General features: G+C 35.5%; 1 protein-coding gene across 5 annotated transcripts in view; it reads left to right on the top strand.

Moving 5' to 3' along the window:
- MARK1 (microtubule affinity regulating kinase 1) overlaps positions 1–26077 on the top strand; it is a 143687-nt gene that overhangs the window by 82253 nt on the left and 35357 nt on the right. For all 5 annotated transcript variants that reach the window (XM_068541799.1, XM_068541797.1, XM_068541798.1 and 2 more), the window contains exons 4-7: positions 12094–12142; positions 13238–13303; positions 17184–17254; positions 22194–22250. In XM_068541799.1, coding sequence (XP_068397900.1) covers positions 12094–12142; positions 13238–13303; positions 17184–17254; positions 22194–22250 — 243 coding nt within the window. The remainder of the gene's footprint in view (positions 1–12093; positions 12143–13237; positions 13304–17183; positions 17255–22193; positions 22251–26077) is intronic.

The following is a 26077-nucleotide window of genomic DNA, read 5'->3' as shown; positions in this document are numbered from 1 at the left end:
CACGTAATATGCTCATATTATTTGTATTACATATTTTAAATTAATGGAATCCAATTTAATAAGTTTTCATAGTTTAAGAGCTATTTGACATACATGCTATATTTCCTTCTTCCTCTTTGGAGCATGACTCCCACCTCACACATTAGTGGTTTTTTAGACTAGGGTCTATGAACTATACTCGTGATTCTTGGGTATCTTTTAAGCAACCTGTTACTGTTGGAGGAAAAGCAGAATGATGAAGCAATTTTATTCCTAGTTCACATACTTGAAATGTAAGATTAGTTACCGTTTCCTCTGAAATTCCACCAAGTTTGAAACTTGGACACATTAGTTTATACACAGATGACAGAGTTTGTGTAGCTTGTCTCAGATCCCAGTCACCAGGGTGCAGTTTATCTGTCTTCTGTGTATTGCTTGTTAATTTGCATTTTCTATTGTTTTACTGTGTTGCATTGTATTTCAAATTCACAAAAATAGCGGTTCAGAAGTGATTTGCTGAATAGTAAAACCTGTAATGAAAACAGAAACAAGACTACTACAACTCATTAAATAATAAAGAGGAGTGCTGCATCCCAGTTATAAAGAACGAAAATCCTTGTGACAGTTATTTTACACAAGCAGGGCAAGTGTAAAAAAATTTCAATAACTGACATCTGGAAATTAGGCTTAAGTGAATGATCCATTGACTGCTAGTGTCTAGTGTGTTACCTGTTGTGTAAAATGTTGTCAAATGGTGACCTAAGCCATTTATACCTTAATGAGTTTTCAGATAAAGCCCGGAGACCTCTCTGGTAAGCTAGTTAAGTTTTCCAGAACATCTGCAAAATAATCTTTATCATGTTGATGAATCTGGTCACTGAAGGTAGAGCAGAGGACAGAACCATGGAAGCAATTCAGAATTACATTTCTTGTAGCAAATTATCAAGAAACCAAACTTGTAAAAGGAATCGTATAATTATTGACAAATATTTTTGATCAAGGAGAAAGCAGAAGCTTCTTGGCAATATTCCTTAACAAATCTCTCTGTTGGACATAGGTTGAAATACCAGTTACTCTCACATATGTGTGCTTGATAGCATATTTCACTTTGTAGCTGCACAAAACCACTTACGTGCTGAGTACTTCTTCCATACAGTTCTTTTTATGTGTGTGGCTCATTTGAAGGAAAAGTCTTGACCAATTCTTTTGTGGATCAGTGAAAACCTAAGTGAAAAGAGAAGGGTTAGCATTTAGTGAGCTGGGTTGTAGACTGCAGAAGTTGTCTTTGAATCATTACTGAATTTTTTAATATATATACTGCAAGGAATGATACTGCTATGTGAATAGATAAGTTCATACCTAATGCCCAGTCACTCATTGCTTCATTCTCCATGACATCTGCGGTCAGTAACATAACCTCTGATCTTGATTTGGTTTTAAAGGAATACTGAAAACAGGGACTATCATAAAATCTTGGCTATTGAAAGATGTCTCTTCAGCATACAGTGTGGAGAATTGGTGGGAAGTATATCTTTCACACTGAAATACAGTGGATTTGAGGGAGAAGTTGTTCAAACAAGTTTCTTTTAAAAGGTGATATCAATAATGTTAATGTCTAGCTAAAATATCAACAGTTTAAATGTTGAAGATAAGATAACCAGATTTTCTGGAAAGACCAAACTGTATTTCAAGCAGTTCACTGACCAAAAATCTGACTTTTCTAAACCCTGTTTTACCCCTCATTAGTTATTGGACAAAGGGTTCAATGACATATTATTGGGCAAGTTTAACATACAGATGTTACATCCAAATATGAAGAATACCTTCCAACGCAAGCATATCCAAAGAGTATATTAAGAACCCATTGCTATTACCCCTCAAATTGCAACTTCCAGTCTTCTAACCTTTTAGTGTGATTAGATCAGCAGCCTAGAATTTGTCTGAGAGCTGTGCATAGTCTGCTTGGAGAAATGCTTTTGTAAGGTTGGATCCAGTAATTAATCTGAGTGCCTCTGACGCATCACCCAATGCTTTGTTCCTTCCCCCAATCAATGACTGTGACTTAGGATTTTTTAAATTTAATAGAAATAAAAAGTAAAAAAAAAAAAAAAAAAAAAAGTAAAACTAGAAATGGAAACTGTCTTGTGGTTCAAGCTACACGTCATGGAGCCCAATACGTGTGTTCATTAATTAGTTCTTAATCTAACAAGTATTTATTGAAAGAAGATTATATTTCTCCTTACGTTTTCCTCTGCATTTTTGGCTCTTCCTTTTCTGTTTCCTTTAAGTGGACTCATTGTCCTCTTTGTGGGCCACTCAGTGTTGGAGTTTCACAAGACACGGTCCTAGGACTTCTCTTTCTGTATTCTCTTCCTAGGCTGTCTCAAAGGTAACTCTGGTTTAAATTATCACCGGTAGGCAAACTCACAAATTTATATCTTCAACTCAGACCTCCCCTACGTTTGCTTGTAATCCCTCAAAGATAACCCAAACTTATTATGTCCAAAACTGAACTCACGATCTCCACCCCACCTGCTTGGTACATGCCCACCTAGTGCTCTTCCAGTGTCCTCTCTCAGTGAATGACACTGTCCCCAAGTTGTGCAAGTCAGAAACCTCAGAGTTATCCTTGACTCCTCCCTCTCCTTCCTTCTCACCATCTAATCTGACCTTGAGTTGTGCTGATTTTATTTCTTACATATCTTTTGAGAATGTTTGTTTTTGTCTTTTTCCGTCATGATCCTCTAGACAACACTACTATTATCTCTCCCTAGGACTACCCCAGTAGCCTTCTAACCCGTCTTTCTGCACTTTGCATCCCTACACACACACACACACACACACACACGGATGCACACACACAGAGTTTAAAAAGTCATCAAGGATGCAAAATATGTCTGATTATGTCATCCTTCTATTTAAGCTTTTAGGTAGCTTTCCCTTTTTTTTGTAGTCTAGAAATCAAATTCATTAACATGGTGTACAGGCCCTACTTTCTTCTTCTACCCCATGGTCCACCAACTCTCCCCAGCTTCTCCCTGCTCTCCGCATCCCCTACTACTCCAACTTCACTGACTTTCTTTCATCTGCTCCTATTCCTACTCTTTATTCTAGCTACCAGGCCTTTGCAGCTTTTCACCCCACCCTATGCATAATCCTGTATCACTCCCTCTTCACGTAATTCTTACTCATTTCTCACATTTCAGCCTTAGAGTCATTTCTTCAGGGAAAGCTTCCTGTCTCAACAATAGTGTTAAATCCCCCTGCCCTTCTTAAAATTAAGCACTCATAACCAAGAATTATTTATAAACAATCTTCATAAACAATCACTTTAGTTTTTATTTGTTTTGGTTTGAGTAGTACTGTTTGGATTTTGCTTTTTTTTTTTTCTTTTTGACCGCATCACGTGGCATGCAGGATCTTAGTTCCCCTACCAGGGATCGAACCTGTGTCCCCTGAAGTGGAAGCACGGATTCTTAACCTCGGATTGCCAGGGAAGTCCCTGCATTTTGCTTTTGATTCTTATATTCTGGCTCTGACTCTGAAGACCTGTTTTAATTGCTTGGTCTTTTTTGGCTGTAAAGCATACATCTATTTCTGTATTCTCAAGAAAGTATATAATATTTTCTGAAATAGATATGGAAGAATTTTCTCTTGGAAATGGAGGAAGCTAGAAATCTTTAAATCACCTATAAATTTTAGACTAACTGTCTGGCTGTTTTAAAAATCATATTCGCATTTAGTTATTTTGAGTCATACTCCTGTTTTTTCTAAGTTCAGTTTGTTGATACAGTACACTAGTCTATTTTTAATTTTTGGATGGAGACTTCAAAACATCTTTCCCATTTAAAAAAACTTGCTTTCTCATGATATTTATTTATTGGACTAAAAGTTTCATTTCTAATCATTTTTTTTTTACAAGATAAAATTCTACAGATGCAGTTGAAGTCCTGTGTGCCATTTCTTGGTTCTATTCCTATATTTTTCTACCTAGAAATAACTACTATTCTGAATTTGGTCTTATTCCCATTTATTTTTTTTAAAAAAATTTCACATGTGTATCTGTACATGAAATACTATGTATTATTTATTTTTAAACTTTCTATTCTTCTGCAACTTGCTTTTTTCACTTAGCATTGTCTTACAGTTTTATTCATGTTAGTCTATATAGTCTAGTTCATTTATTTTCACTGTTATTATATGCCATTGTACAAATAAGCCACAGTTTACCCATTTTCTTATTAATAGATATCTACTACAGTTAGTTCATTTCTGTTAGATTATATTTAGATTGTTCCTGTTGTTTTAGTGTTTCTTTTTTTTTTCCAGTTAGCTTTTTGTTTTTGCTATTACAGACATTGCTGCAATGATTCTTATTATGTATATCTTTTTGTGAAGATGTATAGAAGAGTATATCTCTCCAAGTAGAATAAGGTTGAAGGGCATGCATATCCTCAACTGCATTAAATAATGTCAAATTGCTCTTCAAAGTGGCTGCACCAATTTCTACTTCTGCTAACATTGTATGCGATTTACTTTTGCTTCACATTCTTGTCAGCACTTTATATTATCAGATTTCTTAACTTTTGCCAACCTTATAGAAGCAAAATGGTATCTTGTTTTAATTTCCATGATTTCTTTATAGTGAGATTGGACATCTTTTCAAATTTAATCTATTTTATGTTTAGTACCTTCTCTCTGAAATTATATGATTTGGTATCTCAAACGATTTTATTTACCTAGCACCAACTTGAGCCCAAAGTTGTACAAGGCCTTGGGAAAGACTCTAGTACTATAAACTTGGTACCAGTTCATAAGAAATAAGAATCTTATAATTCATGTACGAAGACAAATTTTGGCAAAGTGGCACAGCCTATTATTTTGCAATGAATAACTGACTATAAGTTGTCAAGTTTGGAAGTAACACTAAACAATCATTTTATTTTTTTAGTTAGAAATCATCAATATATACTAATTTAATTATGTTCAGATTTCTTTTTCTGAACTACTGTTTCATGGGAAGAACTTAAGAAATTAGCCTAAGTTGTTATACTGGTACTAGCAATAACTTTATAAAATATTTTGGTGTCCCAATACGATGTCTCAAGTAAAAGAGGAGTGAAATGGTGATCCTAGAAATTAAAAAGCTGCGAGTTTAATCTATAGGATTCTGTTAATATAGCTCCATGACTGGCGTCTCCGAGACAAAGTCTAGACAAGGTCCTAACTATCTCTTGGAGCTGAACGTCACCTGCAGGGTACAGCACAGGACCCACACTCCACATTAATAGGCCAGTAAACTGCTGTCAGAGATATAGGTCGAATTTTTACAGAGTTTACGGTGAAGGCAGAGAAGACCTTCTGCCCCTCCTCAAACCCAAATCAGAGCAAAGTACTTGAAAGGCCAAAAAGGTTGTGTTAAAAGGCACAGACAGGGCTTCCCTGGTGGCGCCGTGGTTGAGAATCTGCCTGCCAATGCAGGGGACACGGGTTCGAGCCCTGGTCTGGGAAAATCCCACATGCCGCGGAGCAGCTAGGCCCGTGAGCCACAACTACTGAGCCTGCGCGTCTGGAGCCTGTGCTCCGCAACAAGAGAGGCCGCGATAGTGAGAGGCCCGTGCACCACGATGAAGAGTGGCCCCCGCTTGCCACAACTAGAGAAAGCCCTCGCACAGAAACGAAGACCCAACACAGCCAAAAAATAAATAAATAAATAAAAATTAAAAAAAAGAAAAGCACAGACAAACGTCACCCTCCTTTTATGAGCTCAGTCTACTATGACTTTGATGACAGCCTGGAAGAGCTCTCCTGGGGGGAACAAGCTTGACCACAGCCTTTGTCAAACTCCCCGTGGCCACAGAGTTGTTCCCCATCTGCCTCAAGATCAAGGAAGTAGTGAAGAAGTCCTGTGACACTGATGAGTCCAAGGGCAGCACGGTGAGCAGGGCTGGTAGAGAGAGGATGATAGGTTTTCGGCCCCTGGCTGTGCTGCTTTGAGAGTAAATAGAATGGGGATTGTCTAAGCCATGTCCACTTCACTACTTCTAAATAGAACAGATTTTTCTACCATCAAAAAAATGTAATAATAGGCAGAAGGAATGGAAGAGGTAGGAAGGAACAGAGTAGTTGAGAGAAGAAATAATTAAGGCAGATATATATTGATTAACACTAATGGAGTTTGCCTAATCCTGACCCTGAGCTCTAACCAGGAAGGACTGAACTGGAAAGTAAATACCTGTCCACAGAATTGAGGATTGTTCACTAACTTCAGTTATCTAGAACAAAGCCAAGAACCAAGGAGGAAACAATAGAGGCCGCTGAACAACTAGAACAGCTGTCACAAAGTCCAAACAGTGAAGTCCCTGCCATTTAGTCATAGAAGACCCATCTCAAGCCTTCTCTCTGCACTTAACTTATTTAATTCAACACACAATCTTAACAAACTCTGGCCTTAATTTTCAGCTGACAGCAAAATCGAAACAGTAGTTTGAAAGGCATTAGTGAATTCAGAGCCCTCCTGCTAAATTTGGGTATGCTAGGAACATTATGATGTCACAGTTTAAAAATGAGAAAGGAAAAATAGGACTAAAAATTAGAATCAGGAACTCAGATAGTAGTGTGGGCCTATTTAATATGTTCACAAACTTCTGTTTTCCTTACTTGTGCCTGGACATACGATACATACAATAATTGACTTTTTTTTTTTTTTTTTACAACAACTCTCCATCTCAGAGTAAACTTCTTATCTTGGTCTAAATGTTCAGCTCTCCTTTCCCCCTCACCTCTTTCCCCCTCTCCTAAGGAAGAGCAAGTACGGATAAGGTTGCCATCCTTGCTGGTAAGGGTCTCTTCTGGGTGAAAAGACCAAATATGTATAAGGAGCTCACTGTCTCTCCCTCGTCTGCTCCCTTTGACTCAGTGGGCTGGTGCAGAAGACTTTGACATTAGTCCAGTCTCTTTCCTCTGTGCAACCAACTAGAATATTAGAGTTTAGGAAGAGGTTATGGGGAGTCATGAAGAGGAAGAAACATCATAGCCCTTTACTGAATCCACGTGCTAGTACTATTCAATTGGCCCCGATTTTCTAGATTTAGAATGTTAATGACAAACCTGGCTGACAGTTCAAGTGTTTCCATCGGAGTCAGGGTGAATGACGGGGCAGGATTCTGGCATTTCATTGTCCCGAGTCAATGGACCACTTAAAACCCCCTCACCACTTCTTCCATCGGCAGCCATTCTTCCTCTTTCCACAACTGCTTGTCACTTTTAGCCAGCACACACTCAGCTTATACACACATTCATGCCGTTGCTTGTTTTTATAGCTTTTTCTCACTCCTTGTCAAAATCTACTGAGGGATAAAATAGATAAGCAACCAGGACCTACTGTATAGCACAGAGAACTATACTCAGTATCTTGTAATAACCTATAATGGAAAAGAATCTAAAAAAGAATATATGTGTATATATATGTATGTGTGTGTATAACTGAATCACTTTGCTGTACACCTGAAACTAATACAACATTGTAAATCAACTATATCTCAATACAAATTTTTTTTTAAAAATGCTGAGGGAGAGGAAACTATGGATAGAACAGTGTATTCAAGGCATTGAGATGTAGGAACCCGATGACAGTATATTATTGTTTTAACTGGAATAAGAAATTCCTTTCTGATGAGAAAGGGATGGTATTTCTCTGGCTTCATCTCCAGGTGGAAGTGGAGTGGCCTTCTGTTCAGGTACTGTTTTTGTTAAGTGTCCCACTTTTCACAGGACGATTTTAACACTGTTCCCCAGCTCATCTCGGTTCTTTGTAGAACAGAAGAGCTACATTCTAGACTCCAGTCAAGGACTAAACTCATGAATTCAGCACCACTCAATCAAGTAAACAAACAAATGACAGTGTTTATAGGGGAATGCCTGAAGGATGTGTAGCTGTCCGTTCCTTTAGATTACTTATTCTCAAACATGGAGCTGCCAGTATGTTTTAATTAGTGATCAGATGTGTCTCAACCAGTTTGCTTCTAAGAATAAACTACTGAACTGGCCGATAACGTCATAAAAATTAACAAGAATAAATTCAAGATTACCCATGTGACAATTTTGTTCTCACTCTGTTGCAATTTGATGTTCTTTCTTGAGACAGAAGAGAAAGAAGATAGAATGAAGGAGCCAGTGTGGCATACTAATGCTACAACTTCATGGGCCACAGTTCCTGGAGGTACCTATGCCAGTTACAAAGTAAGGCAGAAGCCCTCTTCCATGGGGCAGTAAGGACTGGTAATCGAAAAAGTAGGTTAAAGTGAGGAATTATTAAAAATTACATAAGCATTTAACATTTAAATTGAGCACATAAATATACATTCATCAACCAATCTTTTCATTTAGGTGCAAAGCTTTTTTTTTTTTTTTTTTCTCTTTTAAGTTTGGGTCTACTGATTGGCTTTGTTTATCTTGTACAAGCCATACTTGTAAACCCATGTTTGCTGCTATTTCTAATTGGTTTCTTATTTTAATTAATGGAGAATTTAAAGACTCCCGGGAAGTGATCTGAGAGCAGAATCCTAGATTTTCTTTTAATCTTTTACAGTCTTCTTGCCCACACCTAACAGGACAGCAATTTCTTTAACAGCTCTTATCTAGTATTTAGAAAGTATTCAATTTGGTTTGTTTTGTTGAACAGCATACTTGTCCTTCATTGGTTTATGTAAATTTAATCTTGTTGGACAGACCTTAAGGCAACGCCAGTGATCCGTGCCTTCTTGTGTTCACACCTTTGTGAACAATCACTTCCCTTTGAGTGTGAGCGGGATCTGTGACTGGTTTCTAACCAGTAGAATTAGGAAAAGGTGATGAGAATTCACTCTCACAATCACATATGTTATATAAGACTGTCCTGCTAGCCACCTTGCTCTAGAGATTATCCTTGCTGGCTTGATAAAGTAAACTGCTGTGTTGGAGAAGCTTACTTGGCAAGACCTGTGAGCAGTCTCTAAGAGGTCAGGGCAGCCTCCAGGAGAGCCAGCAAGAATCCAGGGCCCTCAGCCCTAGGGCTGTAAGGAAATGAATTCTGCCCACAGCCTGGGTTAGCTTGGAAGTAGATTCTTCCCCGGTCGAGCCTCTAGATGAGAGTGCAGCCTGGACAGCACCTTGATGGCAGCCTTGTGAGGCCCCCAGCAGAGGACCCAGTTAAGCCGTGACCATGATGCACAGTGAATACTGACACACAGAAACAGTGAGATAATAAATGTGTGTTGTTAGAAGTTGCTGGGGTGTGGTAATTTGTTACTTAGCAATAGAAAACTAATACATTAGTTGAATGATCTATTTGCAGTAACAACTGTAACTGACAGACATGTCTGAAATCTAAATAACCTTTGGTAAGCATGCTGCTTAACCGCGGAAGTGTAGGGGCGCAGGAAGCACCTCGAACAGTGAGCATCGAGGGTGCACAAGTGTGCTCAGCAGGTTTTGCAGAGGCAATGCCGCGTGACAGTTGGTTTCATGGAGGCCAGTTACAAAGGCTTCTGTACTGTAGTGCTTGTGAGTTGTGACTGTATAGTCACATCTAACAACTTAACAGATAAATAAAATTTTAATAAGAAAGCAACACTCAATGAAGAAAACAGAGGTAGTTCATTTACATGTACGTATAGGAGAACAAGATTGTTATTGGGGACTTTTCTATTAGAAATACATACTACTACTACTCAGCCATAAAAAGGAATGAAATAATGCCATTTGCAGCAACATGGATGGACCTAGAGATTATCATACTTAAGTAAGTCAGAAAGAGAAAGACAAATGCCATATGATATCACCTATACCTGGAATCTAAAAATGGCACAAAGGAACTTATCTACGAAACAGAAACCGACTCACAGACATAGAGAACAGAATGTGGATGCCAAGGGGGATGGCAGGTGGGGGAAGGGATGGAGTGGCAGTTTGGGATTAGCAGGTGCAAATTATTGTTTATAGAATGGATAAACAACAAGGTCCTACTGTATAGCACTGGGAATTATATTCAACATCCTGTGATAAACCATAATGGAAAAGAATATGAAAAATAATGCGTGTATATGTATAACTGAATCACTTTGTTGTACAGCAGAAATTAACACAGCATTGTAAAGCAACTATACTTCAATAAATTTTTTAAAAAGAAATAGAGATAATACTAATGAATGCAAATGAAACTTACAATAATGCTACTCGTATTAATAATAGGTCCAAAAACTTTAAAATCTATATAGTACAGCAAAACCAAAATAGGGACTATCTGTATTTTTTTTTTTTTTAAATACATTCCTGGGGTGCAGGGTGGAGATTCAGGAAAAAAAGTCAATATTTTTAAATAATAAAGTTTAACATTTAAAAAAATTACTTTGGTTACAAATAGGTATATTTCTTATAAAATGATATTTTAAATGTTTAAATAGACTGTTTTATTACTCAGTGCTTATAAAATGAGTTTATGAAAGCCATGGAAAAATAAGAGGCAGGCATAATATTTGACTTGTTTTTCTAAAGAAAAAAATTCTGCTTATAGTAGAACCTAGGATCAGCAGATTTGTGAGTTATGATTTTATAGTTATATGTAAATTTTATGTGCTCATATTATGTGTGAATTTTACCTGCTAATGTGCCATAATAAGAAAAAAAAAGTTGAAACCAGAAGTACAGATCCTCTGAAAATCTAAACCACAGAGTCTACCTCTGCTGTCAGCCCAAGGAGTCCGTGGGCAGAGGTCACCTGATGAGGTGCCCCCTTACTTCCTCTTTGGTTTTCTCAGGGAAGTGAGGGCCTTATTTTTAGGGGGGACGTCAGGTAAGCAGAGTGAGGAGACCCAGGTGGTGTCAGAAACCAAGATAAAAACCCTGAGTGCATTCTGAGGGGACTACCCACCAGGAATACAGGAGACCCCACAGAGCTCTGCCCCTGCTGCCAGTCGTGAGAAACGCCGGGTATGGGCGGCATCCCCTCTGTCTTGGTATAGGAGGTCCCCTCAATCCTCCCTCTGAATATTCACAGGAGTGAGATTCCACACTCCCCTCTGCTGACCTGAGGCCACCCAGCTCACACCAAGGCCCTTACCCCTCTGAGACCCCTGAGGAGGAAGTGAGGGTATGTGACTTCCGGCTCCCTCTGCCCAGGGCCTCCAGGGCTGCTCATGGGAAGGACATATTCTCTGACGTCGCTAACTAGAATCTACATGGTATTTGATGAGTATTCCATGCTTACCGCTGTCCACTGGCATCTGGTATTGTTGAGGATTGGAAAGCGTTTGGAAAACGGATAACTGATTTAGAAATGGTCAAATGATCTGAACAGAGGTCTCATCAGAGAAAGTATATAGACGGCAGATAAGCACATAAGAAGATGATCAACACCATACACTATTAGGAGTTGCAAATTAAAACAACAGATACCACTACACACCTGTTAGAATGGTGAAAATCCAAAACACTGACAACACCAAGTGCTGACAAGGATGTGGAACAACAGGAACTCTCATTGCTGGTGGGAATGCAAAATGGTACAGCCTCTTTGGAAGGTAGTTTGGTGGTTTCTTATAAAACTAAACATACTCTACTATACCATCCAGTAATCATGCTCCTTGGTATTTACCCAAGTGAATTGAAAACTTAGTCCACACAGACTCTTACACATGGTTTATACAGCTTTATTCATAACTGCTTATAGTCTGATCAACCAGTAGAGGTGATTAAAGAGTCAGGCCCCCCAGACCCCAAGGAAGGTTTTTTTTGGATAAAAGTCACGTGGATGATCATTTAGTTTCATTCCCACAGTGTTTTTCTTTTATTCCTAGTAATGAGTATTCAAATAAATGTTAGTTTTACTGTATATGGTATATTCACATACACACACAAACACACACACACACAGAACCATTTGAGTTCATTAGTTAAAATTGTCCTGGGAACCAAGTCTCAGCAAAATTAGAGTTGGGACTGTGAAGTAAATCTCTTATTTGACCAGAATCCTGTAGTGTCTTATAAGCAGATAAATGTCTTCAAATAGATGTTTTGATTGGTTCTCTGCTTGAGTGTTCTTTTTTAACAAAATTGTTTGGTTGTTTTCTTTAACAGTTGTTTCGAGAAGTACGAATAATGAAGATATTGAATCACCCTAACATAGGTATGAAATTTATATATACAATTAACGATGAAGTATTTTCCTTAATTTGAGGCTATTTGAAAGGATACAATTTTAAGGATGTTTTATATAAAATGAGAAAAAGTGATAACCTCAGAAAGTGATACTTTGGGTAAAAATAGATTATAAGGAAGTTAACTGAAGGCTACAAATGTAGTTTTCTACTACCTTGCTGTCTTCTGCTTGTCACTAAAATAATATATATGACTTGGAGTTAAAGCATATAAATGATTTTTGTATCTCCTTACTAAATCTCTCTAAATAGAGATTGCATGCCATTTAGGTATTTATAAAAAATAATTCCAGATATTTTGATAATAGGCACTTGGGCTTGATCATAGTTTATAAGCAAAATAACTAGTTTGAATTTTAAAGAAAATAGAGTTGATTTCAGTTTTAGTGAATTTACTTCCATAAGTTCTGTTTTTCCCCCATATTTACAAATAAGTTTATTGATTACATGTATTATACAGTCATTGGATTGTAAGAAGTAAAAAGCAATTCTTCTTTTAATCTGTTTATTTTTGAATCATGTGTTTCTTGCACATTAAAAAATCTTATGTTTATTAGAGACACTCATGCAGTTACTTTGGTGTATAATTTCAACTATTTGTCAATACATAAGTCTGATAATTTAGTATTTTTTAACCAGAAACTTTAAAAATATCACGTAATTATAAAATTTTTTGTTTCTGTACCAAAGATTATTTAACATTTTTTGATAGGCTCATTATAATAATAGTGTCTTTTTAAGCTTTAATTAAAATTTTATTATTTTGATTTTAAGATTTTCTTTTTTTATTACTTTATTCTAATTAGAAAAGGAATGATTTTTTTAATCCCAGAAATTTAACTCTCTTTTGACCCAGCAGTTGGTTCCAAATCACTTCACAGTAAGTAGTTTTCTTCACATAGTCGTAATAACCCTTGAGAAAAATTTTAAACTTTAAGTTGTAATTAATAATTTTTAGTAAATACTCAAATTTTCCTTTGGTTTAGTGTTACCTTAAATTTTCTTAAAGCATATCCAATATGTGCTCACAACCACAGAGTTATATCTCTAATTTCTTTTTTCAGTAAAATTGTTTGAAGTTATTGAAACAGAGAAGACCCTCTATTTAGTCATGGAATACGCGAGTGGAGGTAAGGATGAAGGGAATGAAAAGTTATCTTTTGATGAGACATATAGAATTATTAATACCAATCATTAACATTCACGTCTTTTTTGATGTTAATGAATCTATAGTTTCATAAAATGCCTTTAAATAGTATCTTAAGGAAAATTCAGTGTTTAGTTTCAAGACCTATTGATCCTACATTTAAAAGTAGGATTTTGGCTTATTTAAAAATTACTTAGGGACATTTTTCAAAACTCTAAATTTGCATTGTTATCTATGAATGTTTCAATTCTTATCTAAATAATATAATATATAATAACATTAGTAGTAGTAGAAGCTCTTGGCTATTAACAGGAAATCTCAAATTCAGAATGTATTTAATAAAGTTTATAGTAAAAGCATGTTCAAGGTCAGATGTTTATTTCACTGATTGTTCATATATGACAGATTCTCCATATACATACATTTTCAAGAAATCCATAAAATGTTTCAATTTAAACAAGTATTGGTCTGTATATTTTATAAGTTAGGAGACTGAGTTGACGGGGAAATGTAAGATACATTTCTAGTAGAATATAATATTGGGCTGGCCAAAAAGTTCGTTCAGGTTCTGCCGTAAGATGTTATGAAAATCCCAAACGAACTTTTTGACCAACCCAATATATATTCTGACTATATAGTGTCAAAAATAGGAATGATTTTTAAACACTGATATATAATAGAAAATCATTTTCATGTACTTCCCCTCAAATGAGAGATACATTGGCTCAGATTCACTGTTCTTTTAGGCATAAGACTTAACTTTCTCGGAAACAGGTTTAAAATTTATGGAGTTAAATCATTTAATAAGTAAAATGAGGATACTTGAAGGTTTTAAGGGCTCAGAGAATTTAAGCAATTGAAGAAGAGGGAGGGCAGCAGAAATTATTTAAACCACTTTGGCTAATTACCTTTTTTCCGCTAATCAATTGGAAAACTTAGTGTTGAATTTAGTTTTGAGTTCTTTTAGCTAATAAAGTGTATAGATTTTTATGATGATTCAGATTTTGTGTAACTAGAATAAAGATGATTTATTTTAGTCTATAGCATCTAGGCTATGTATTTTTATACCCTCTCTTAGATTTCTAAAAAATTTTACTACAAATATTAAATGGATTTTAATTGCTTTTTCAGTTTTTTATGTAGATTGAAAGTTTTAAAAGATTTAGTTTTTTGCATAGCTTTTTTTCATCATGAAAATATTTCATTGTAGGTTTTTTACTTAACCTGGAAACCTACATCATTAATGTTTTTTATTATTATAGGATTTTAAGAAATATTAATGCAGCCATGCAAATTTTCATAAAATGTTAATCTATAATAAAATTAATGAACCTACAAATACCACATAATGAACTTTCTCTACTTTTCTATCCTGTAGTTAGATCTGTGTATCAATTCATCATTGTTGAAACCCTGAGTGTTTATTCAGTTAGACTTTTTTTTTTTTAGTGATCTAAAGTCTAGAGAGTGGGGCTAAACATGTTTTGATATGAGAAATTATAGACAGCTAAAGGTCTGTGGGCATTGTTCTATTTTTATGAAGGGCTGCCACACGGCTGTGTTAATATTAATGTGCATACTGCTTTAACGATTAATGGTAAGTGCAGTCAACTCTTTATTGGTGCTGATGAAGGGGAGCAATGGCTGGAGTAATAGACAGCACGTAGGGTCCTCACTGCTCTCCTTCAGTAGCATTCGGAGGGGCAGAAGGGTGTAGTGTAGTGTAGAGAGGTGTGTACTGGAGCTCAGCCAGTGGCCCCTTATTCAGTTCTGATTCCTAGGGATAGGTGTTCTTTGAGACTTGCCAGTCAATGATCCTGTAACAAACCATCATGGTTCTGTAGCAGTAAATCTAGAATCATCCTCTTGCCTTTTTAATCTATAAATGGCAAGGTGACTCTAGAGAATAAAACACTTAATATTTTTCCTCTGAAATTTCTAGATATTTTAGGATTGAATCTGACATGCACACGAGAATCCTAGCATGAACAAGGGTTGAGTCAGACAACTGCCTCTCTGCCAGGAGTACATCTGTTGATTCTGGTTCACTAATGGGGCAAAAGATCTTCAGTGATTAGAAGGGCAGGGAACTCCTTTATGATTTTGAACCATGTTTTGTTCGAAGGAGCCTATTAAAAGGCGTCAGGGCTACTTTGGAATAGTGTGTTTATACCTTCTGTTGTTCATGCAGACATTATTTATTAAATGTTTACTGTGTACTAAGTGATATTCTAGGTGCTAGGAACACACGGGTGAGCAAAGGCAAGGTCCCTGCCCTCAAAAAGATGACAAAAGATTACGTTCTAGTTGGAGAAGCAAATCATAAACAAATAATATATAATCAGTAAAGGACTGAATCATGTAAACATCCGGGGGGTGTGAGCGTTCCAGGCAGAACTTAAGAGTAGTCCAAATTTTTGAACTCCTGCCATATATCTTTCCCCACCTAAACTCACATATCTAGAATTAACTACTATGATGGGTCAACTAGAGCATCTATTCATTTCTCTGTTTTCATCATCCCATTTAATCATTTAAGTATGCTTGATATAATATGTTAACATTGTAGATTTATTAGTTTCATCTGACATACATCATTACATATTTGATTTTTAACATTTTACTTATGTCCTAGGATTGATATTGCATATATGTATATGTAATATATCTGTATACCTAGATACAAATATATAATTTATTGAGTGCTTGCTATATGCCAGTCTCACTGTGCTAAGCACGTGCATTATTTCATTTAATCCTCACAACACCCGTGTGAAATAGGTAATAGGGAGAAGCAGGGTCTAAACGAAGTTAAGAAATCTTCCTTATGTCTCCCAATAGCTACTTAGGGCTAAATAAGGATTCATACCAAAATTGGTCTGATTCTAAAACCTGAGTTTTTAACCACTTTGCTGTACTTTACAAGAACTCTTTAAGCCACTTTATGAGTTTTTAATATACATGTATATATCTATGTGGTACAAATTATAAGGATATAAAAATTTTATCCCTTACACTGAGATATTTTATTTTTGATAATGTAACTAAACATTAGTTATTTTTTTATTATTATTGATTAGAGAAAAATGAAAAAAAGTTACATGTAAAGTAAAGGATCTATTAGAAAATTTTTACAGTTTCTAGTATCTTTAAATTATTTCAACAAATATGTATTGTCTATCCACTTCGTGTTCTGTCATGGGGATGGGGATACAGGTAAAGTATGGGTATGATGACAGCATTCAAGGAGTTTGCAGCTCATCTGGGGTAATAGGAGATGCACACAAGGATGATTTCGTTCTGTATAATAAGTAGTTAAATACCAATGCAGGTGAAATGAGTACTGTGAGAATGCGCATAATCAGTGTAGGAAGGAAAAGAAAGAAATCAGTGTGGATGGAGGTAGAGAGATGGAATTTGACCAAGACTCTATGACTAGTAGACTTTAAGAGAGTGAGCCAACATAATATGACTTCTGTTATTTTGTTTGAAATGTAGGCCCCAAATACAAAGCCAAATGTAATTTTTGATTGCCCATGCTGTGGCTTCCCTTTATTAGAATGGATAATAAAGAGTTGACTGTATTTTTACATAATAGTTGAAAGCAGAAAGTAAGTTTTCTTATGTTTTTTATGACTTTTTATTAAGAGTTTTGTTGAATCATAAGCCGCTACCCATATTCAATTTTACATGTATTTTTTTTCCTTTTTTTCTATTCATGTAACAGTTGTGATTTATATAGAACTATCAGAAAAGTGTGGGCCAAAAGCTTCTTTAAAAACAAGGCAAAACTTGACATTGCATATATTGTTAACTGAAAAATCTATGTATATTTTACTGCCTGCTTTACCTTTCTGATTCAGGTGAAGTATTTGATTACTTAGTTGCCCATGGAAGAATGAAAGAAAAAGAGGCCCGTGCAAAATTTAGGCAGGTATGGAAAGTAGTTTTCAACTTTGTTTTGCTGATATTGTTAGTGATGTACAATGGACAGTATCACAAACTGGAATTCAGAGTACATGGTACTTTAAAAAGAAAAATTCCTGCTTTCTTATACCTTTTAAGAATGGAAAACTGAAAAAGAAATTTGTTCTTCCTGAATTTAAATTTAAAATAGTTGCCATTGGTTATTTCTAGTTCATCATAAATAGTAAAATGTTTATAGGTGAGATTCTTATTAATAACTCTTTGATAGTCTTGGAAATACAGACTAGAGTGAGATAGAAAGTAAATACTTAAACCTTTATCCAGTAATTATTATCAAGAATATTAGCTTTATGTGTACAGTATAAATGTGTACTGTTTAAAGAGGTTTTTGTATTTTTTAAATAATTAAAGATGTCAGTTTTGGAACTCATATTTTTGTAGATTTAAAGACTGTGATCAATTTTATTTAGTCAAGTAGGGAAGGAACCTTGCCAGTGTGAAGAATATGGTAAGATATTGATATTTCCAGGTCAACTTGAATATGATTTGTTACAGAAATGATAAAATAAGAAAAAGCAATTTAAGTTCATCTAAGATTTTGTTTTTAATATTTAAGGATGAAGCATTTAAAATTATCATACTTTATAAATTACTGTAGAAATGACAATTAATAAATTGTAAATTGTCCACAAAATTTACTGAAGTAAAGTTTCAACAGACAGCTTACTATATCCCAAACTTTACCTAAGTGAATTTAAAATATTCGTTTAAAAATAGTTCAGTATCTCTTCTGTAAACATTATTCTACAGTTAAAGGGATCCTGTAATCAATAAGGTTGGGAAACAATGACTACTGATGTGAAATCTTCCTCTGTGAGATTTTATATATATGTTAACATACAAACAATTGGAGAAGTCCTGAAGAAGATGGGAGGAAAAAAACCTGTTCAACTTTTTTTTTTTTTTTGACATAGCATTCTCCACATTGATCGTGGAGTGAGTTTATTTTGTGAAACCTCTATTATTAATATCTCACAGAATCATTACTTTTTGGAACAGTATACATGAAATGCTTTCGACCAAAGATAAACATAGCCCTTATATTTAGAATAGATTCCTAGGAGCATTTGACTTAAAATAGCTGAATCTAAAGACAGCTGGTAATGAGGAAGCAACATTGAGAAATTGAATGGTATTCAGCTACATATTGTTAAATTCTTTTCTACCGTGGAATGGAAGTCCAGGCTTACCTAAGTAAAGAGCTACAGTCATCACTTTAAATGTCATTGTTCTGTCCATCTCAGTCACACTAGTTTTAGTAGCCTATTAGGAAGAAAATTCCAATTGACATTACGTATTTCCATTGGGATTTTAATTTATATTTTAAGGACTGTCACTACTCACTCTTATTCTTTTTAGTCAGTTGGTTTTGTTTATTTATTAAAAACATACTGTGGTCAGAAATTGTACTGGGTACTATATGGAATTAGAGAAGGTGCTATTTTAAAGAGCTTACTCATCTCTACTGAGGGGTGGGAGCAGGATAGCAGGCTGGGACACAGATATTTTCATAAAGATCCAAATAATTACTAATTGGCTCTTTTTAAAAGTAAAGTCTGGATTACTTTGAAATCAAATCAGAGGTTGAGTGTCAAATGAATGCTATTTAAAATGTAAAACAATGGCAATTTTAAAAATAATTATCTATTTATTATAAATATTAAATGTATTACTATCTGTATGTGTTCCCCCCAAAATTAAATAGGTAACCAACTCACATTTTTAAAAACCAGGGACACACACACAATTTTATAGTTATTTGGCAAAAAGTTATATTTGTTTTTCAATTTATTTTTGCTAAGTTTATTTTTCTTTATAGGTGTAATTAAAACTCTAATAAATGTGTATTTACTTTTATTTCTATTTGCTCTGTATTTCATAAAATTACTTTAAAAACTTTAACAGTGAAAGGGAATGTACTGTATTAGTAAGGGTATGTCCTTGACCCTACCATTAAATATAGCAGAGGCACTAGGACAGTTCAAGACCAATTAATTTAGCAGTCATTGCCCATACAATGCCTCTGCTTTCCTTAAGATTTGAGGGCCTGCAAGAAAAATCATAATATTGATTCAACCCTTCCAGTATCAAGGCTACTACTTAAAGCTTGGGAATTCCTGACCCACGTATAAATAACTGCAAATCATCCTCCCCCCACAATTGCACCTCATGGCAAAACATTGACATGTCTGGTCTTAGGGTCAGTGCAGGACTGATTGTCAATCATGTTTTCAAGATCCGTAACAAAAGGACTGTAGGGAAGTTTCTGCATCCTATTTGTGGAGGTACAGAATGTTTTGAGATGGGAGGGTCTGGCCATAGAATAATGCAGTAAAACTTGGGCTTGTGCATGGGGATTCTTGCAGTGAGCAAGTCAGAAGCCAGAGCTTCTTTTATGGCAGAAATTGTACCCTACTAGATAAGTGTGATGATATTATAAATTATCTTTCCCTTCTGAAGTCTTTAAGACTCAGGAGATTTTTATTCCAGAAGTGCCTATAGAACTGCTTTCACAGAAACTATCCTGTCTAATGTGAAATGCATGTTTGGTAACCAAATCATTGTCTGTAGCATGCCTTCTTCACGGTATCAAGAGAAGGGGACTTGAAAAAGATATTCTCATTATCAGCAAAGTTCTGTCATCTATGATACAAAAATAGCCTTATAGTATGAACATCCTATAGCCTATATAGTATGTTCAGTAAGATGTATTAATATTTACATATAAATGTATGTCTCTCTTAATTACATGGTAAAAATTGGATATTAGAAGTTTGAAGCATATTGCTTAAGAAAACTAATACTACATGTATTCATTGTAGGATTCTGCTGTATTTGGAGGACTCACACCTCAAATTAATTATAATCATTCACAATTGTTTTGCTCAAACACAGTTCATGGTTCTGTAGTACCTGTCTAGTTTGGAATTCAGAGACTTTTACCAACTTGTCTATCAAGGTTTAACTCCCAGTATTACCATTTTCCTACCTACTTTTCAAATACATTGTGTTGCCTCAACATCAGTGCAGGGCTTCCCTGGTGGCGCAGTGGTTGAGAATCCACCTGCCAATGCAGGGGACACGGGTTCGAGCCCTGGTCCGGGAAGATCCCACATGCTGTGGAGCAATTAAGCCTGTGTGCCACAGCTACTGAGCCCATGTGCCACAACTGCTGAAGCCTGCACACCTAGAGCCCGTGCTCCGCAACAAGAGAAGCCACCGCAATGAGAAGCCTGCGCACCGCAACGAAGAGTAGCCCCCGCTCGCCGCAACTAGAGAAAGCCCGCACGCAGCAATGAAGACCCAACGCAGCCAAAAATTTTTTAAAAATCAGTGCGTTTTACCTCCTTACCCCCTACGTCCCCATCCCCAAACATCCACATTTTAAAATTGTACTATCCTTCATGGAGGGCTTAGATCAAATATCACCTAGTAACTGAGATTATTCTTTATCTTTTATGATTCCCTCACTTCTTTGTACCTCTGCTTCTATGATTCTACTTTGTAGTATGTATAGTTAGTTACTCATAAACATATTTTTTCCTCCTAATCAGACTGTAAGCTCCTTAAAGGCAGCGTGCATGTAGGGTGCATGAACACATTTTTGTATTCCCCTCGCAACCAGCACATTTTCTTGCACATAGCAGGTACTCAATAAACTGACTGTTGAATCAAAATGAATTTAATTGAATTACATCTTACTCACTGTGTGTTGATTTTGTTTTGAATTCATGTCTTCTCTGTCTTTGAACCATTTTAATATACATTAAAATAATTTTATAATACTGAAATATCAGTTTCACTTGTACTACTTCGAAGTTTTTTTTTTTTCTAACCAGTATCCTATTAGCATGGTCATACTTCACATCACCTTTAAACTTTCAAAAATCTCATTTCTGTCCCCATTTGTTAAATGCCTAACCAATATTCAACATTCAAACTGTGTTTACGTTTAACTGAATCCACAGAATTGAATGTTCTGCTGTGCATTAAAATGGCCCTCCTATACATCAGATATACTTATATGTACAAAGTAACTCCTAGTTGATTGCTATCAGATTGTTTCCTTTTCTGTATTTTATGTAATAAAGTGTATAACTATCATAGAATTGCTTATAACCTATTTCTCATTTGTATCTTTGGCCCTTAAACCATTGGGTTTTTTCCTGTTTAGCACTTATCCCCAAAGAGCCCTATGTAATGGTTAAAAATTAAGATGGTGTACAAAATCTAGTTACAAGGGTAGAATGCTTTGCCCAGCTGAATTAGTGGCAAGTTTAAGATTAAATTTCATTTTTACCTCTTTTCTTTTGACAATTAGGTTGCCTTTAAAGGCTCAAAATTTTTTCCTTTGCTTTATACTATATGAAGAGACAAAAATAAGGTATTGCTAAATACCCTGTTGATAAATTCTTAGTCAGTTGACTTCCCTGAAGAAACATGCCTTGAACACATTTAGTATAATTCCTAAAATAGAGTTTTGCATTTTGAACTTGAGCCAGCTATCTTGGAATGCTGATTCATGTGTGCCAGAATTCTTATTTCAACAGTGGGATAAACCATTTGACCAAAACTACAAAGTGTATACATTGGATCATGTAAACAGAGAAATATAACAACCCATAAAGAAATCTTCATGGACTCTGACAAATATTTTAGTGTATTTTAGGAAGAGAATACTACTTTTCCACATTGTCCACATTTAAAAGTGAAAATCTCATAACTTTAATGCATATGGTTTTCTGAAATAAAGGAACAGTGAAATTGCTAAACATAACTTTAAAATCCAAGTTAGTAATTTCTCTAAATTGGAATGATAATTGGGGAAAAATTGAGATGTTTTTACCATAATAATTTTGAATCTTTTATCCAAATATTTATTTCAGATTGTATCTGCTGTACAGTATTGTCATCAAAAGTGCATTGTTCACCGTGATCTTAAGGTAAGTGATTGGCTTTATAGCAAAAATTTCTTAATTATTAATAGATATGTGATATATTAGAGCTCTCTTTTTGATTGCCTAATTGTGCCAGGCACTGTACAAGGAAATTGGTTTTTATTTACTTCTCACAGCAACTTTTTATAAAAGGTAGTATTTTCTTTCTTTTTTTTTAAATTGAAGTATAGTTGGTTTACAGTATTATGTTAGTTTCAGGTATACAGAGAAGTGATTCAGTTATATATATATTTTTCAGATTATTTTCCATTATAGGTTATTATAAGGTATTGAATATAGTTCCCTGTGCCGTACAGTAAATCCTTATTGCTTATCTATTTTATGTAAAGTAGTATGTATCTATTAATCCCATACTCCTAATTTATTCCTCCCCTGCTTCCTTTCCCCTTTGGTAACCATAAGTTTGTTTTCTATGTCTGTGAGTCTGTTTCTGTTTTGTATATTCATTTGTATTATTTTTTAGATTCCACGTATAAATGATATTATATAATATTTGTCTTTTTCTTTCTGACTTAGTATGATATTCTCTAGTCCATCCATGTTGCTGTAAATGGCATTATTTCATTCTTTTTTATGGCTGAGTAATATTCCATTGTGTGTATATACACACACACACACACACCACACACACACACACACACACACACACACACACACCCCACATCTTCTTAAGCCAGTCATCTGTTGATAGGCACATGGTTTGTTTCCATGTCTTGGCTATTGTAAATAGTGCTGTTATGAACATTGGGGTGCATGTATCTTTTTGAATTGAGTTTTTGTTTTTTCCAGATATATGCCCAGGAGTGGGATTGTTGGATCATATGGTAGCTCTATTTTTAGTTTTTTAAGGAATCTCCATATTCTTCTCCACAGTGGCTGCACCAACTTACATTCCCACCAACAGTGTGCAAGGGTTCCCTTTTCTCCACACCCTTTCCAGCATTTAATATTTGTAGACTTTTTGATGATAGCCATTCTGACCCATGTGAGGTGATACCTCATTGTGGTTTTGATTTGCATTTCTCTAGTAATTAGTGATGTTGAGCATCTTTTCATGTGCCTGTTGGCCATCTGTATGTCTTCTTTGGAGAGATGACTATTTAGGTCTTCTGCCCATTTTTTTGTTTGTTTGGGTTTTTTTGATATTGAGTTGTATGAGCTGTTTGTGTATTTTGAATATTAACCTCTTGTTGGTCACATCATTTGCAAGTATTTTCTCCTATTCCTTCGGTTGTCTTTTCATTTTGTTGATGGTTTCCTTTGCTGTGCAAAAACTTTATAAAGTTTGATTAGGTGCCATTTGTTTATTTTTGCTTTTGTTTCTTTTGCCTTGAGGAATGAATTTAACCAAGGAGGTGAAAGACCTATACGCTGAAAACTATAAAACATTGGTAAAGGAAATTGAAGATGATTCAAATAAATGGAAAGATATCCCATGCTCTTGGATTGGAAGAATTAATATTGTTAAAATGGCCACACTACCCAAAGCAATCTACAAATTTCATGTAATCCCTATCGAAATACCCATGACATTTTTCACAGAACTAGAACAAATAATCCTAAAATTTATATGGAACCACAAAAGTCCTAGAATTGCCAAAGCAATCCTGAGGATAAAGAACAAAGCTGGAGGCATAACCCTCCCAGACTTCAGACAGTACTACAAAGCTACAGTAATCAAAACAGTACTGGTGTAAAAACAGACAGATCAGTGGAACAGAATAGAGAGCCCAGGGAATTCCCTAGTGGTCCAGTGGTTAGGACTCGGCACCTTCACTGCCAAGGGCCCGGGTTCGATCCCTGGCTGGGGAACTAAGATCCCACAAGCTGCATGCACGGCCAGAAAAAAAAGAATAGAGAGCCCAGAAATAAACCCACATGTCTTCGATCAATTAATCTATGACAAAGACAAAGGAGGCAAGAATATACAGTGGAGGAAAGACAGTCTCTTTAGCAAGTGGTGTTGGGAAAGCTTGACAGCTGCATGTAAATCAGTGAAATTAGACCACTACCTCACACCCTCACAAAAATAAACTCAAAATGGTTTAAAGACCTAAATATAGGGCATAAAACTCCTAGAAGAGAACATAGGCAAAACATGCTCTGACATAAATCGTAGGAATGTCTTCTTTTTTAAAAAAAAATAAATTTATTTATTTATTTATTTTTGGCTGCATTGGGTCTTCGTTGCTGCACGCGAGCTTTCTTTAGTTGCGTCGAGCAGGGCTACTCTTCGTTGTGGTGCATGGGCTTCTCATTGTGGTGGCTTCTCTTATTGTGGAGCACGGGCTGTAGGTGCGTGGCCTTCAGTAATTGTGGCATGCGGACTCAGTAGTTGTGGCACGCGGGCTCTAGAGCGCAGGCTCAGTAGTTGTGGCGCACGGGCTTAGTTGCTCCGCAGCATGTGGGATCATCCCAGACCAGGGCTCGAACCCATGTCCCGTGCATTGGCAAGTGGATTCTTAACCACTGTGCCGTCAGGGAAGCCCAGGAATGTTTTCTTAAAAGGCAATATTTTCATTGAGGAAATGAAGAAAATGTGGATGAGAAGTTATCTAGCATTAAATACTAGAGGATTTGATTCCATTAATTAGCTTCTTTTAATAACATAAATTAGGAACTTTGTCCCTAATTAAGAATGCCTGAGGCCCCATTCCATCAGAAGCAGGGTCAAGGCACAAATCCAGATTTGTCTGATGTAAGAGCCAGTGCTCATCCTCACATTAAAGTTCAAAGAAATAAAGAAAGTTTTAAATGTTTTTATGAATACTGAATGCATATGATTAGTATAAACTAGCATACTTTGGAATAAGAAATGTGTGATAGTCAGGAAATGTTTGTGGCAGTGAACATGGGAGCCATGTTTCATTTCATGGGGAAATGAAATCAGATGTCTATTTAGGTGTTTTGTCTATTTTTTAATCTGGTTTTTTTTGTTGTTGTTATTGAGTTACATGAGTTCCTTACATATTTTGAATATTAACCCCTTATCAGATATGTGGTTTGCAAATATTTTCTCCCATTCTATAGGTTGTCTTTTCATTTTGTTGATGGTTTCCTTTGCTGTACAGAAGCTTTTTAGTTTGATGTAGTCTTACTTGTTTAATTTTGCTTTGGTTGCCTGAGCTTTTGATGTCTAATCCAAAAAGTTAATAATACTGTATTGAATACTGGAAGTTTGCTAAGAGGGATTTCAGGTGTTCCCATCACACTTATCAAAAAAAAGGTAACTCTGAGGAAGTATGTAGCTTGACTGAAGTAATCATTTCACTGTTTGTATGTGTATCAAATTATCATGTATTATACCTCAAATATACATAATTTTTATTTTAAAAAATAAAATAATTTAAAAAAAGAAAGAAATGGTTGGGGCCAAATGGATTTTTTTTTTTTTTTGAATGAAGGTAGAAAATTCCTTGTCTAAGAAAGTTTTTTTTTTTCCTTTTTCTCTATTTTTCCAAAGTTAACTTGCATATTCCATACCTAGGAGTTTGTTTGGTTTTTTTTTTTTTCCCAACTTCTTTTCCCATTGCCTCTGTCAGTTACTAGCACTAGTTTGTGTTATATTTGAATACATTGTCCTAAACAATTGTTGAAAGTCTCATCCTGTAATTTGGCTCCATTGTTCTGAGCTTACAGATTTTCTCCTGCTCCAAATGTTTCTATTTCTGTTTCCTCCCTCAGCTATTTTAAGGGAAATCACTGCTTCAAAGAAAGAGAAAGAAGAGGGCTATTTATTTCCCTGCCTGTGTGTTTGACTCCTAGTTTGTCATCTCATTTCTTATATGGAAAATATCTGCAAAAAATCATGT

Source organism: Eschrichtius robustus, chromosome 3 (assembly GCF_028021215.1).
Source record: "Eschrichtius robustus isolate mEscRob2 chromosome 3, mEscRob2.pri, whole genome shotgun sequence".
NCBI classification, from domain to species: Eukaryota; Metazoa; Chordata; class Mammalia; order Artiodactyla; family Eschrichtiidae; genus Eschrichtius; species Eschrichtius robustus.
Note: the sequence above shows the minus strand (reverse complement) of the source record. Positions and strands in the feature narration are given on the sequence as shown.